A 16,046-nucleotide genomic window follows, 5' to 3' on the forward strand; every position below is an offset into this window, starting at 1 on the left:
CTACCTCCATGGTGTAGTGGTTAGAGCATCTGCCCGGAGAGCAGAAGGTCGCGGGTTTGGTCCTCGGCCGCAGCATACCAAAACACATTAAAATATGGTACTTGTTGGTCCCAGCCTGGTGCTCGGCTTTAATTGGTACAACAAGGATTGGTTGGCTCGAAGTCAGTATACTGTGTCTGAGTGGGGTATTCATGCTTAACTGCGGCATGGTATCTCAGTGGGCTAGCTCTATAAAACCAGCTCCAGTCTGGGCTAGTGCAAGCAGCCGCACATACACATACACACGCAGGCACATTGTAATGTGAGCGAAATATTCTCAAGTACGACGTTAAACCCCATTTCACCTCACCTCACCTCACCTCACCTCAACGCACCTCTTATATGTCAGGGAACTTAGTCTTCAGTGTCAAAGCATTCCAAGCAACATGTATGATTTCTGTATGCCCCAAAGAAATATGCATGGGCGGTTTTCAAATGGGAAAAATAAGGAAAATACGGATGTTTGGTGTGTATATATGTCATACTCTCTACTTTTATGTGTATGGGAACTACACACTGAATGGTTTACTGTTGAGGGAAAATGTACTTTTTAAATTAGTGTTTTTCTTAAAATCAGGGGCGGTGGGGTAGCCTAGTGGTTAAAGCGTTTGCTCGTCACGCCGATGGCCCGGGTTTGATTCCCCAAATGGGCACAATGTGTGAAGCCCATTTCTGGTGTTCCCGCCATGATATTGCTGGAATATTGCTAAAAGTGGCGTAAAACCCAACTCACTCACTCTTAAAATCTGGGTGGTAATAGAATGAACTGAAATATTTTACTAGAAAGCTGACACATAATTGGCTCAAGAAGCTGTGCATCCCTCCTTGAAACTTGGCAGTCTTGTTTGTGCAGGGTTTGCCTGATATGACCTACTGTATCTGAACCAGGCGTAATACATCAGTGCATTTTCTGTGTATTGGAGCTGGCAGTGTACATCAAGGGAGACAACCCCTTCTGTGCTTATCTTAGCTGCGCACACGTTTTCTTTCCCCTTAGTTAGCAGATCTTCAGATAACACATCAAGAGAGACAACTGAATCAGCTCATCTGAACCACGCATACATCACAGGTTGTCTCCCCATGTTGGCTCGGCTAGTAGCACATCAAGAGAGACAACTGAATCAGCTCATCTGAACCACGCATACATCACAGGTTGTCTCCCCATGTTGGCTCGGCTAGTAGCACATCAAGGGAGATAACTGAGACCCTATCTGAACCCTTCATACATTACACAGTTGTTTCCTATTTCAGGAGCTGTAGATAGCACAGCACAAGGAGACCAACGGATGGAAGTGCATCCTGTCAAGGTTGAAAGTGCTGAAGAGAGAAGAAAGCAGGCTTCCTTAGGTAACCAATTTATGTACACTGAGATGGGCAGAGTCTCCAGTGACCATAGGAACAAAGCTATGAGGCTTAAAGGATTAGGTGGTTAGGAAAGGACGACTTGATTGAATGCATTTTATCATACTCATCCGAAGCTCCTAACAATATCATCCATAGTCTGGTTCAAGAGGACATACTTACATGCTTGTCCTGAATTAATTTGTTACATTGTGCAGTGCTATGGCTGAAATACTGCTAACTGCAACGTTCAACATCATTTGCTCGCGTTGTAATGTGTAGGGATGAGAATTTTCCACGGGATGAGAATTTCATAAGGCCAAGGGTCATTTTTGTGAATCGTCTAAATCCGTTGAGAAAGTTTAAGGGGGGATGGAGTTACTGTGTTCATGATATTGTCATTTCTGAGCCAGTTTTAAAGGTCTGAAATGCCTAAATATCAGGAGCTTCATGTCCCCCCACTGGGTGCCGCCATGGACCCGGCTAGTTTTCTCAAAACTTCATTCTCATCCCTGAATTTGTTATATGTGGAATATCCAACACATTTATGAAGATGATGATCGTTTCACCATTATGTTATTTATGTCAATATTTCAGACCCACCGGCAGTTATAGAATATTGCTCAAGATTGTTTGAATTTAGGACAATTACTGTCAGAAAATACAAGTAAGTTGTTCTTCCCTCAACTCTTAAAGCACAGAAAATAATGCTCATTGTCCAAAATACATGTAATTGTAGTCTCCCTTCAGTATGAATGTTAAGTCACCAGGGAATTTAATGACAGAAAAGGCGTAGGAAGATTTCCAGACAATAGATAATAGAAATACACATATAGATAAACATTAAGGGAGCAGGTCCAAAAGATTGTTACTGATGAATAGGTTTCAGAGATTAATCTGGGTTTGCGCAGAACCAGATATCTGACCCCAATTCAGCTGCAAATGAAAGTAAAATTTCTGAATTTCATATCCTTCCCAATTCATGTATATGCAGTTATAACTAGAGTAGTGGCCTTGTTGAGACATGTACTTTACCCTTGCTTCCTGATAAAAATGGCCAATAAACATGATGAAGAGGAAGCTGATGTAATGCCTAGTAGTCGAGTGTTGCTTTCAATTGCAGAGCTGAAAATGATAATTCTTTTTCATACAGATCTTCCTTGGGGTACATATATGCATTTTCTGCGACTGAAAATGTCATGTGACATTTGTAACAATGTTTTAATAAAAGATTGTACAATAAATAAAAACGCTTTTTTATTTACTATACGGCCCCCACCATGTGGAGTTACCTTTCCACCATGCATGCGAGGTCAACCAGGTAAGCAGCCAAGCCCGAATCATCATTCCTTCTGCTGTCACGCACCGTGTTCACACGTGCTGATTTGACTGGATTGTAAGGTGTCTGAGACTTCAAATACTGTATGTATCTCGTCTTTATTTGTTCTTGAGATCGTTTTATCGACTTTGCGGTTGTTTGTGGCTTATATTATGTGACTTATTGTTGTAATTTACGCTTTTTGTCCCCATGGTTTACGTACGTTTTTTATCCCCGCAACGCGTTTTGCAGGGGGTATTAAAATGGACTCCGTCCGTGCGTGCGTCCGTGCACATTTGTCTTTTCCGGAGCAGAACTCTAAAACTGTTCACTATTTCTTCACCAAACTTGGCACATGGATAGGTATGGAGGTGTACTGGTGCCTTTTGGTAGTTTTGGTATTCTGAATAGAATATTTTTGGCGTTTCCATGGCAACAAGTTTGACTTAGACTGAAATTAGTGGTAGTGCTCTTTTCCAGAGCTGAACTCTAAAACCGTTCACTGTTTCTTCACCAAACTTTGCACATACTTACATCTGGTGGTGTACTGGTGCCTTTTGGTAGTTTTGGTATTCTGAATAAAATATTTTTGGCATTTCCATGGCAACAAGTTTGACCTTTCAATACTCTCCTTCCACTTTTCTATATACACACCTAAACATTTGACATAATCATGAAGAGTATTTTGCCATTGCGGGGGGATATTGTCTTCTTGTTGCTATTCCATGACGGGATTTTGGTGTTGGTACTCGTTTGAAACTTGCTTATTAAAACAATTGCTTCATTTTGCGTACTTATTTCACGTATTTTCAAGGTTTTGACGTGTTATGGTATTTTGTGTGTCCGTTAGCGTCATGCTTTGCATGTTTGCATGTTTCGTTCAATATGAGGATAGGTGGTCCCGCTATGCGCACTGGTGTTCAGATAGGGGGATTGCGGATCCCTTCTCTGCGGATTGAGTCCGAGTTCTGGAGTTCCTTCAGTCTCGTTTGAGGGTTTGGCGGCTGCGACCATTCGTGGCTACTCCACTGCTATTTCCACTTTTCACACCTCTGTCGATGGTGCTCTTCTGGGGCAGCACCCTCTTGTACAGCGCTTTTTAGCTGGCATGGATCGGGTTCGACCTGCTCTCAGGGAAACCAGCCCACCTTGGGATTTGTCAATCGCGCTAGATTGGCTGTCCGGTCCAGTTTTCCTCACATCTATCGGCTATTTCACTTCAGTTGTTGACATGGAAAACAGCCTTTCTGGTGGCGATGACCTCCGGTAGAAGGGTCTGTGATATTCACGCAATGCCGTCCGACCTGGCACTGACGGTTTTCCATCCAGACCGTGTCAGTATTCACCTCCAGGATAGCTACTGTCTGAAGATCGATCACGCTTGCCACGTGACAGCTCCTATTGATCTTCCCACTCTTACCCAGCCTTCTAGATCGGGGACCACTCCTACGCGTGTTCACCCGTTGGATGTCCGCAAGACCTTCTGGGACTATGTCAAACGAATTCAGCGTATTCGTACGGGTACCCAGCTGTTCTGCTGTTACGGTGGCGGGAAGGCTGGGGTTCCTGCCAGTAAGCAGACCATATCTCGCTGGCTTGATTCTGTTATATGTGCAGCTTATCAGGCTAAGGGTAAGCCTCCCCCCATGGGGTTGAAGGCTCACTCAGTTAGGACAGTGGCTACTTCGAAAGTTTTTGCAGCGGCACTGCCCATTGAAGAGATTTGCTCCGCCGCTATTTGGAGCAAGCCGAGTACATTTATTTTGCACTACCAACGCGGTGGGGTAGTCTAGTGGTTAAAGCGTTGGCTCGTCACGCCGAAGACCCGGGTTCGAATCCCCACATGGGTACAATGAGTGAAGCCCATTTCTTGTGTCCCCCGGCCCGACCCTGACCGAGTGAGCCTTGGGTCATTGGTTTGGTTCTGTGTTTGATTTGCTCTTAACGACTATCCACTGAAGGCTTGTTATTATTCATCAAAATTTATTTCCTGTCGGAGTTGACTGTATTGTTATGGGTTCGCCCTTTCGGTGCTCTTACGATTATGTATCACTATGTGGGTGGAGCGTTTTGAACATTACTATGTTCTCATATATTTAACACTATGTATCGGAATCTGCGTACATTCCTCCCCTACGGGTCACCTCCCATCATGCCTCTCGTCGTGTTGTGGGCCACGTGACCAGGTAAGTGTTTGGCGTAAGTAGCATGTTTGGTTACGATATCGCTATGTATTATTTTTCCTTATCCTGACTCATGCTCTTTTGCTTGTCTTCTTCTTCTTGCGAACACAGTGGAACACCTGTATCTCCTTATTTGAAGCTCCCTTCAAAATAAAATCACTAATTGGTACTCACCACGAGTTGTCTCCCTTTATCTCCCCTGGCGGGAAAAGGTGTCGCCACCTCCAGCCCATGTGCTTCACTCTCTCCTTCTTCGCCCAGTGAGCAGGATGTGAGAGCGCCTCGTGTCTCCTTACACACCATATCCTTTGATAATCTCTTAGTTTTTACCTCTCTTAGGTTACTATAGAGGTATAGCTAGTATCCTTTACTAATTTGTATTGATTTATTATCGTATTTCTACTGTTTATTCACGTGTATTCGTGATTGTTCAGCTAGGTTTACGTTGATGAAAATCTGTACGATTTGTAGATTACGTTTCTCTGCCTCTGATCCGCATGTTATATGCCCTAGTTGTTCTACGCCCTGTGCGTTTAATTCACGTTGCAGTTACTGCATTAATTTATCTCATTCTGCATTTAATAAATATCATCTTTGCGTCTTAAGACGTGCTGCAGATAGGTCACGCAAACAAGGGCAAAACATGGCAGAGAGTCCAGATATTCCATCCAGTCAGCTGCTAGCGATCGACCCTCTCCGTCTGGTGTTCTGCTAGAGACCCCTGCGGCAGAGGAAGGCGTGGGACATGATCCGTTACCTCGAAGCGCCTGGCCTCCCCAGACATCCCCGTCATCGCAGACCAAGTCTAAGAGGGCCTCAAGCGTCGTCTCAAGCGCAGACTGAGGACCCCCAGGGCAGCGCCAGACTTCCAGAGGGAAATCACGAAGACAACAAGAACTTTCTCAGCCGAGATCGTTCCAGCAGCAGAATTGGGCCTCTACGATGATCAGCCGATAATCATCCCGGCGATACGGCACAAGAAGCGACCCGGTGTCAGCGACTGTGACTTCTGCAGAGATCAACATGCAGCCTGATGCCTCTACACCGACGTCAGACGTTATTGATGTGAACCCCATCGCAGAGAAGGCGCCCGGCGACTTCGTCACAGATCATCCCAGAAGACATGATGCGACAAATTATGTACATCATGGAGGACCACTACAAACTGCGTAAGCAGGGTCCGAAGCAACCAGCGAAGGCTCCAACGTAGACAGCACCCCAGAGGCACCCCCCGTCAACGTAGCAGCCAAGACGACATCACCTTCGCGAAGGAAGTCCCGGACCACCTTGACGAAGGACCTAGATGTACAGCCTTCGCGAAGGCCTTCGCGATGGCGGGATAGATCATCAACATCTTCGATTTCATCTCTAGATATGGACTCGGACCATCAGACATCACGGAGGCCTTCGCGAAGGTCATATCATCGATCCCCCGGACCGGACGCAAATGAAGCTTCGCGAAGGCATTCGCGAAGGACATATGATTCCAGATCCTCATCATCTAGAAGAACATCGAGGGACTATAGAAGAGCTTCGCGAAGCTATCAACATTCACCTCACAAGTCTCCGAGAAGATCATCCCATAGACGATCTCCACATCGTTCATCACCAGGTCGATCACCCGTCAGATCTCCACATAGAGCGGCGCACAAGTCAACTAGATCGCCACAAGCCTCATCGGATATACAGACAGCTACACGCAGTCCCGAAGAGCATCAACAAGTCATTAATGATGAAGGTATTGAGGATGATGGAGGAATCATATTTTCTGATGCAGAGATCACGGTATTGGATGGTCAATAACCTAGATCTCACATCACCATCAAAAAAGTGGCAATACAAGCAGACATATTTGATGAAGGAAGATGATCCAGATGCAATCACTCTACCCCGATCGACCCGATTGCGGCAGTGCCACAGAATCTAGATGCAGCTTTCCAGAAAGCTACGAAAATTCAGACACCACATCTGCCCAACTTTCATGCCAAGAAGTTCTCCACGCATAACATGGACTCCTTCTACAAAGCCCAGGACATCGATGAGAACTATAAGATCATCAGCGATGTAAAGAACAAGTTTTACAAGATGGATGGATGATCGCAAGCTGGCTCATATAGAAACCATGACGCGAGGCGTATGTTCTTTGGGTTAAATAGATCTAGGGCGATCAATGAGACTCTTATTACTAGATTCGGGATTCCACGGACGGAAGATGATAGAATGATTTATTCTGCCTTACTTATGCAAAAGAAAGATCAGCAGTTTTAGCGGATCATCTTACATCTGTTTCAGCAGCATTGACCTTAGCTTCGTCGTCAAGGCCTCCTCGCTTCCTGTACTTGGGAGAGAACTTTACAGCCCCACTTTATACAGCCCGTGGTCGACAACATCCATTTTCGACGGAGGAATTGACAAAGGTTGCCAAAGGAAGTCTCTAAGGATTCCAGGGAAGTCCTTATGATCAAGTCGATGGACACACTAGCCAGCGTCATTAGGTCAGACTTCACAAAGATACTCAGGCAGATCTAAATTCACGGGCCTACAAAGAGCAAGAGACAGGAAGATAGCCAGCTCTAGAGGTAAAGATTCTTTTAAATTAAGCCCATATGGCAACTATAGAGGAGGATCAGGAAGAGGCAGGACACCCAGAGGTTCCCGCAACTATAGACGCTGAAACACAGGTTCGAACGACTGGAGTCTTCCACCCCAGCCGTTCCAGTACAGCCAGCACAAGTGGGTGGGCGCCTCCAACTACACTGGGAAAACTGGGGAATATTGCAAGACCCGTGACGTTTCCAACATTCTTCAACACGCAGATTTCAGTATCCCACTACAGGCCAAGCCTCCGCTGACAATCAAACCCCCAGGTTCGATTTACAAAAGCAACAACTACCAAAGATAAGAGAGGCTGTTTCATCACTCCTATCCAAACAGGCCATAGAAGTAATAGATCAAGCAAGCGTTATGAACCAGGTTTCTACTCCCCAGTTTTCCTAGTTCCCAAGAAAAACTCCCCGAGGAGAAATACAGACTCATCTACAACATGAGCTTTTTCAACAAGAATTATCTACGCAAACCTCCGAAGTTTGGCATGATACATTTACCTCAGTTACGCCAGATGATTAGATCCCTATGGACTACATGGGCAGCATAGATCTACAGGATGCCTACCTGCACATCCCCATTCATCCCGATTCCAGGAAATACCTACGGTTTACTCTAGAAGGGCTACATTACCAGTGGAAAGTACTCCCATTCGAATATCATCAGCCCCTGGCTATTCCACGAGGATCCGCGAAACCGATTATCAATTTTCTACATCATCAAGGACTACGCAGTGCGTTTTACCTCGACGACGGGATACAAGTAGATCAAGATCCACAGCGTCTCAAACTACAGTTAAATTACATCATAAAGCTACTAACACAACTAGGATGGTTAGTAAACTTACGCAAGTCGGACCTAGTACCATCGCAAGACCTGCAATTCCTAGGTATTCGATTCATCACAAATCGCAACCGTATTGTTGTACCAGAAGACCGTTGGCTCAAGATACAACAGACCACTCCACCAGCTCTACTCTCTCCGTTACCACTTCGACAATGGCAGAGCCTACTAGGTCTTCTCACATCAGCCCAAGACATGACTGTCACAGGCAGGTTACAGTTACGTCCCCTACAGGTCCTCATCAACGCACATCTCAACGATGTACAACCATTCAGTCTACCGAAACATCTCAGACCTCATCTACTATGGTGGACCAAGAAATCGAATGTCTGCGAAGGGATTTGTTTAGCAGAGCAGGAATACAAAACCCATCTGTATGTAGACGCGTCACTCCAAGGTTGGGGAGCTCATCTCACCAACCACACGATATCAGGATTATGGAATCAGCAAGAATGCAAACTCCATATAAACAGTCTAGAAATGAAAGCTGTAATCAACGCCATTCTACATTGGAGTACATTTCTACAAAATGCACACCTAATGATTCATACAGACAATTCGACAGTGGCGGTCTACATAAACAGGCAAGGCTCAAGCGAGATCGATGAACCTTTTGAACCTCAGCTTTCAACTGTTCGATTTAATACAAGATCTAAATCTACATGTCAGAGCAGTGCACATTCCCGAGCCAGAAATGTACTAGCAGGCGGCTCTCTCGGCCTCATCTACCATCACCAACAGAGTGGATGATCAACAGGGAAATATTTGCACAGATAATCAAGCAATTAGGAGCACCGCTAATAGACCTTTTAAGCCGCGCGATTCAACAATCAGCTACCGACGACGCGTGTCACCAGTCCCAGACCCTCAGGCTTTGGGCAGCGGACTCTAAGTCTATCATGGAAGGCCTCAATGCGTGCAGCGTTTCCGCCGCCAGCAATAATACCTCAAGTTTTACAGAAAATCAGACAAACACAGAGCCTACAACTCACTTTGGTCGGCCCTACTGGCGGCCAGAGCGTGGTTTCCATACTAATTCAAGAAATCGGTCAACCAACACTGGAGCTACCCAAGCCGCAAACCTGTTAATTCATCCTCACACCAAACAAGTGCGAAACCCAGCAATGTTCCAACTGCATTATGGACTGTATACAAATGTGTTTAAACAAGAGAGGATATTCTGCCAGGGCGGCAAAAGCAGTCACGCTTGCCTTTACGTTACTCAACTCTCAGAATGGCAATACGACGACAAGTGGCACAGTTTCGAAAATTATGCAGCAAAGAAAGGTTTTACAGCAAGAAAAGTCCACAACCTCAGGTGGCAGACTATTTGTGTAACCTGCGTAAAACAAACATTTAAAAGGTTCAACGATATCAACATATCTTGCAGCTTTAGTTCTGTAATCACCATGAGAACAGGTAGTAAATTGACAAGATCTCCAGAGTTACTGGCCTTACTACGAGCATTCCGATTGGAGGACCAAAGCGGAAGTTCCAGCCCCAGCTTGGGATCTGAATATAGTGTTGCAACACCTCACGAGTGAGGTTTATGAACCATTGGAATCGACAAACTTTGAATTTCTCTCACAGAAAACACTGTTTTTGCTATCTCTAATACGGCAGCAAGAATGTCTGAAATTCACGCTCTGGATTACGAGAGGATACAGTTTGATGACAATCATAACATAGCGCACCTCGGATTAAGATGGGATTTCATCGCTAAAAATCAACTGCCAGGTCAACCAGACAGATTATTCCACATCCCGGCGCTATCCTCTATTCTCGGATCACAAGATACACAAGACTTATCACTGTGTCCAGTAAGAGCTTTAAAGTTTATTTACTGATTTCCATCCAAAACAAGGAGAAGATTTCTCAAAGCGTTTATTCATCCCCTTATCGCCTACTGAATCAAACAGAAGTGTCACGGACTACAATATCTATTTGGATAAGGACTGTCATTCTCCGTGCCTACAAGGCAGCAGGCTTGGACCCACCAACAGCATCAAATCCACATGAGATCAGGGCACTGGCCTCCACCCTCGCCCTACACGGTAACTGTTCCTTGAACACGATTATGGAAGGATGCTATTGGAAATCTAACATGGTATTTGCAAATCACTACCTGAGAGACATCACTACAGAAGATGTCTCGGGCATTCACCATTTCGGACCACTGGTCCTCGCTCAGCAACTGACAGTCCCTCGTAGGCGTTAAATATTACCCTCACAAGATTAATATGTATGATTATACATACTTATCTAGCTTATAACTCTATGGAGTTTTAGGGCTATGTATATATGTTCAGCTTAAGTTATTCAACCTTAAGCATATACTTTGATATATTCATTTCAGTGCCTCTATCAGAGTCACCTATATATATATATATTATATTATATGTAATGTTCAATATATTCGCAATGTAATTCCCCTTTTATGGCATTATATAACCTATGGTTTTTGTTATACAGGAAACATCCTAAATCTAAGCCTTCATGAAGTTCCCGTAGGGGATATTACAGTATATCTATACAAAATCACTAATTATAAATCCAAAGTATTCTGTTAATCCCACCTCCGTTTCCGTAGGATACTACAAGCAAAAGAGCATGAGTCAGGATAAGGAAAAATATGTAATTTTTAGAGTAAAATTGATATTTTATACTTATCCTGACTCATGAGGTTAGCCCTCCCATCCTCCCCACATAACACTTTGGATTTCCCTGTAAGTCCAAGTGTTGGGCTCGCAAAATCAGGAGAGAGTGAAGCACATGGGCTGGAGGTGGCGACACCTTTTCCCGCCAGGGGAGATAAAGGGAGACAACTCGTGGTGAGTACCAATTAGTGATTTTATTTTGAAGGGAGCTTCAAATAAGGAGATACAGGTGTTCCACTGTGTTCGCAAGAAGAAGAAGACAAGCAAAAGAGCATGAGTCAGGATAAGTATAAAATATCAATTTTACTCTAAAAATTACATTATTGTCACGGTAACAGAATTCCCACCTCCCTGGCCTTCGGTCTTTGGGAGTCTGTGTTTATGCATATATGTATCCCAAGGAAGATCTCTATGAAAAAGAATTAGCTAAACCTGTAGAGGTTTCCAATTCTTTGAAGAGAATCTTCCTTGGGGTAGGGCCGCCCACCTCCCCGCAATTCTGTTCACTGATGGTTTGTCAGTAGAAGGAATGATGATTCGGGCTAGGCTGCTTACCTGGTTGACCGCGCATGCGTGGTGGAAAGGTAACTCCACGTGATAGGGGGCCGTATAGTAAATAAAAAGGCTTTTTTATTTGTTGTACAATCTTTTATTAAAACATTGTTACAACTGTCACATGACATTTTCAGTCGCAGAAAATGCATATATGTACCCAAGGAAGATTCTCTTCAAAGAATTGGAAATCTCTACAGGTTTAGCTAAATCTCTACAGGTTTAGCTATTGATATTTTATTTATCCCAAGTTACCTATGAAAGGGTCTTACTTCAGAATCCTAGAAAAATCAGTTATAATTCTTTACTGAACTATCCCTGCCCTCTAGAAAAAGAGTACATGTAATTCAACCTGCTTCCTGAGGTCACTTCAGAATCCTGACCCGTGAAGATCCGGATTAGAATTGATCTTCAGTAACCCATGCTTGTCGTAAGAGGCGACTAACAGGATCGGGTGGTCAGGCTCGCTGGCTTGGTTGACACATGTCATCGGTTCCCAATTGCGCAGATCGATGCTCATGCTATTGATCACTGGATTGTCTGGCCCAGACTTGATTAATTACAGACCGCCGCCATATAGCTGGAATATTGCTGAGTGTGGCGTAAAACTAAACTCACTCACTCACTCACTCCAGAATCCTAGTCAACTCACTGTTGATCTTTACCATAACTCTCCCAGTACTACCTCCCTGCACTGCATCTAGTATTACCATGGAATTGGTACATTTCAGGAAGCAATTAATGTTAAGGTGTTAGTACATATTTCTTTTAGATGAGGGGCGGTGGGGTAGCCTAGTGGTTAAAGCGTTGGCTCGTCACGCCGAAGACCCGGGTTCGAATCCCCACATGGGTACAGTGTGTGAAGCCCATTTCTTGTGTCCCCTGCCGTGATGTTGCTGGAATATTGCTAAGAGCGTCGTAAAACCAAACTCAGTCAGTCTTTTAGATGATTACTCTAGTAACATGGTGAAATACGTGTTGGTGTTCCTGTTGGAGCAGTAGATGCTGTACATTTCCATGTAGGACACAAATCTTGATGTTTTCAGAACGTGGCGAGACCGACGTAGACACATGACTCAGATGAAAAAACAATCCCGTCCAGAACTGGTAAGAATCTGCTGAGTGTGTGTGTGTGTGTGCGTGCTTGCTTGCGTGCATGCATGTGTGTTTTTGCAGGGGTACCCACTTTTGTCATGACAGTTTATTAAATGACCATTGAATACGGTTGAAAATGAACTGTGCATCTCCCCTTTCTCAAAAAGCTTTATCTGCCCCTGGGTACAAGGTGTAAACTGAAATCAGTGTTCAGAGTTAAGCATAAAAGTAGAGTAGTTAGATAATTTACAGGATCCTATACCTGTGATGGTCCGGGTTAGAATGAACCTTCAGTAACTCATGCTTGTCGAAGAGGCGACTAACGGGATCGGGTGGTCAGGCTCGCTGTCTGGGTTGACACATGTCATCGGTTCCCAATTGTAATTACAATTATTTACAGACCGCCGCCATATAGCTGGAATATTGCTGAGTGAGGCGTAAAACTCAACTCACTCACTCACTCACTCACAGGATCCTAATATAAGATTTTTACCAGAAGGAACTGTGTGTTGTGATTAGCAGCAGCACAAACATTGGATCTAAATGTACTTCTCTACCAAAACTGACATATATATCTGTTAACGGACGTTTCCTAATAATGGATGCCCCTGAAGAACCTTTGGAACGATTTGTGTTCTTGATTTCAGCCTCCCAACACAAAGCTCATCACTTGTTCCTTAAACGTCCAACTCAAACCTGGAGATTTCAAGTCCACCAAAAGGAAAGGTAAGACTTGATCGAAATTCTGAGAATATTCATCGTTTTTTTCAATGCGATACATGAGCTGATGGAAAACCAGTTCAAGATTAGTTTATTAATCATTCCTCACATTTCCCTGTGATGCTCTTACATAGATAGTGGTTGTCAGCAAAATAAATCTCAAATCGGGAACATTCAAAACATGTCCTTCCTTGACTTCTCAAAGTCAAACTTCCAGCAAGTGGTGTTTAGACCTGGACAAAATTTGCAATAGTATCTTCTGATTTGTTCTTCCTTTTTGTTGTTGGTCAAGTTTTTCCGTTTAAACACAATCTATGTGTGGAAATGTGGGGAATAATGTAGTGTCAAACATCAAATGTCTTTTTGTTTCAGTGGATCAAAATTGAAACCTTCATATCTGTAGTCTTATCAGTGAATAACAAGGCTATGGAGGCACACATTATAAAGCCAATATTTTTAAGATTCACATTTTCAAGTACAACCAGAAATAGATATTTTATGATCATTCTCTTAGTTTCCTCTATATTTTCATTCATTGCCTTAGTTCTTGTGATAGCAAAATATTTGCCCTTGATTTTTCAATTGCAGTTTTACTTACTATCAAACTGTTAAAAAGGAAAGGGCAAGGGAGGTAACTTTATACATTCTGAGGACCTCTCCCCTGAGTGTACATTCTCAGTCAATGTATACGAGGTGGTTTTCATCCTCTATGTTAAACCCTAACACTTGCCAGGGTAGACAACTCTGATCAGGTTCATGCTGTTCCGTTGATACCGATTACTTGCAAAATTTAATGATTTGTCTGAAACTGTTGCTGTGCAAGTGAATTGAATAAGATAAAGTTATTGTATGATGAGGGTATGTTTTGCAAAAAAATTTAAACCAATTACCTTATTTTTATCCCTCGCAACTAGTTTTGCCGGGGGGTATTATTTTGGACTCCATCCCTCTGTCCGTCCGTGCACATTCGTCTTTTCCGGAGCAGAACTTTAAAAGTAATAAAACCGTTCAATATTTCTTCACCAAAGTGGAACATAAAGATGTCTGGTGCCTTTTGGTAGTTTTGCATTTCTGAATAAAATAAAAAAACTTTGCGTTTCCAACAATGACACATACCACATAGTGTTGAATTAGCAGAGGTGAAATTATTCATTGAAAGTCTGTAGGTCTTTATCTTTGCCCTTATGCTCAATGTTAAAGTTCCCAAGGATGAAAAATGGGAGCAAACACCAAGGGCACAAGGACTCCCATAATTTTGAACATATGTACTGCTGAAGTTACAGTACTACCATGACTCACCTTCACATGTGACTTGACTTGTTTTGTATTTCAGAATTTCTCCTCAATCCCTCAGGGAAGTCATACGTGTGTATCCTTCATGAGTATGTGCAACACACCATGCGAGTCCAGCCAAGATATATTTTCAAAGAAATGGGTAAGTGTATTCTGTATATCAGACATGTCTGTTTTTTGATTGTTGTTTAATGCTACACTTTTCCAGCTTTATCATTGTAATCAAGTCTGGACCAGACAGTCCAGTGATTGACATCATGAGTGTCAGTCAGCAGAATTAAGATATGATGAAAATATTGTTTTCGTTTTTAGAAAGTGGAATCTCATTAAATGATTAATCTGGACAACCCCATTCTGCATAAAACTTTCTGTATTAACAAATCATCATTAGGTAGTTAATTTTGTTGTTGAGTCATGGATCTGCAAACATGAAAAACAGTGAAATGAATATACTTTAAATGACTTCTGATGTTTTGTTATCTGTTAATATCATGAAAAAAATCATAGAAGGTAAGTTAACATGACATATCGCTCAAATTATCGTGTGTATCAATTGATTGCAAAATGCAAAATATATAGCAATGTTGTTCTCTGCGAAGTTTGAAGCAGTATAAACCATAAACCATCTTGTTAGCAGAAATTGCCCTAACTCCCTACAGTGCTACAGTTGTGATAAATGATGTGGAGTATGGAGTCTCACTCACTCACTCTTGTTTGCAGAAAGTGCCCTAACTCCCTACAGTGCTACAGTTGTGATAAATGATGTGGAGTATGGAGTCTCACTCACTCACTCACTCTTGTTTGCAGAAAGTGCCCTAACTCCCTACAGTGCTACAGTTGTGATAAATGATGTGGAGTATGGAGTCTCACTCACTCACTCTTGTTTGCAGAAAGTGCCCTAACTCCCTACAGTGCTACAGTTGTGATAAATGATGTGGAGTATGGAGTCTCACTCACTCACTCACTCTTGTTTGCAGAAAGTGCCCTAACACCCTACAGTGCTACATTTGTGATAAATGATGTGGATTATGGAGTCTCACTCACTCACTCACTCACTCACTCACTCACTCACTCACTCACTCACTCACTCACTCACTCACTCACTCACTCACTCACTCACTCACTCACTCACTCACTCACTCACTCACTCACTCACTCACTCACTCACTCACTCTTGTTTGCAGAAAGTGCCCTAACTCCCTACAGTGCTACAGTTGTGATAAATGATGTGGAGTATGGAGTCGGCTATGCATCCAGTAAGAAAGCCGCTAAACTCGAAGCTGGTGAGTTTGTTGTTTCATCACAGAAGTGAAGGATTAGCAGTTATGCATGTTATATATCTGAGAAACTCACAGTGTAGAGTTTCAATTTACATATCTATGTTGTGTATGAGGCAAGTAT

General features: G+C 43.2%; 1 protein-coding gene across 1 annotated transcript in view; it reads left to right on the forward strand.

The window, feature by feature from the left end:
- The window catches only part of LOC124291508 (microprocessor complex subunit DGCR8-like), a 35,999-nt gene that overhangs the window by 6,576 nt on the left and 13,377 nt on the right, over positions 1–16,046 (forward strand). The window contains 6 exon segments of the mRNA XM_046728495.1: positions 1,291–1,386; positions 1,978–2,047; positions 12,584–12,644; positions 13,280–13,358; positions 14,686–14,787; positions 15,830–15,928. Of these exon segments, the coding sequence (XP_046584451.1) occupies positions 1,291–1,386; positions 1,978–2,047; positions 12,584–12,644; positions 13,280–13,358; positions 14,686–14,787; positions 15,830–15,928 (507 nt within the window).

This window comes from Haliotis rubra, unplaced genomic scaffold (genome assembly GCF_003918875.1).
Source record: "Haliotis rubra isolate DU_JTF1 unplaced genomic scaffold, ASM391887v1 Scf493, whole genome shotgun sequence".
Lineage (NCBI taxonomy): Eukaryota > Metazoa > Mollusca > Gastropoda > Lepetellida > Haliotidae > Haliotis > Haliotis rubra.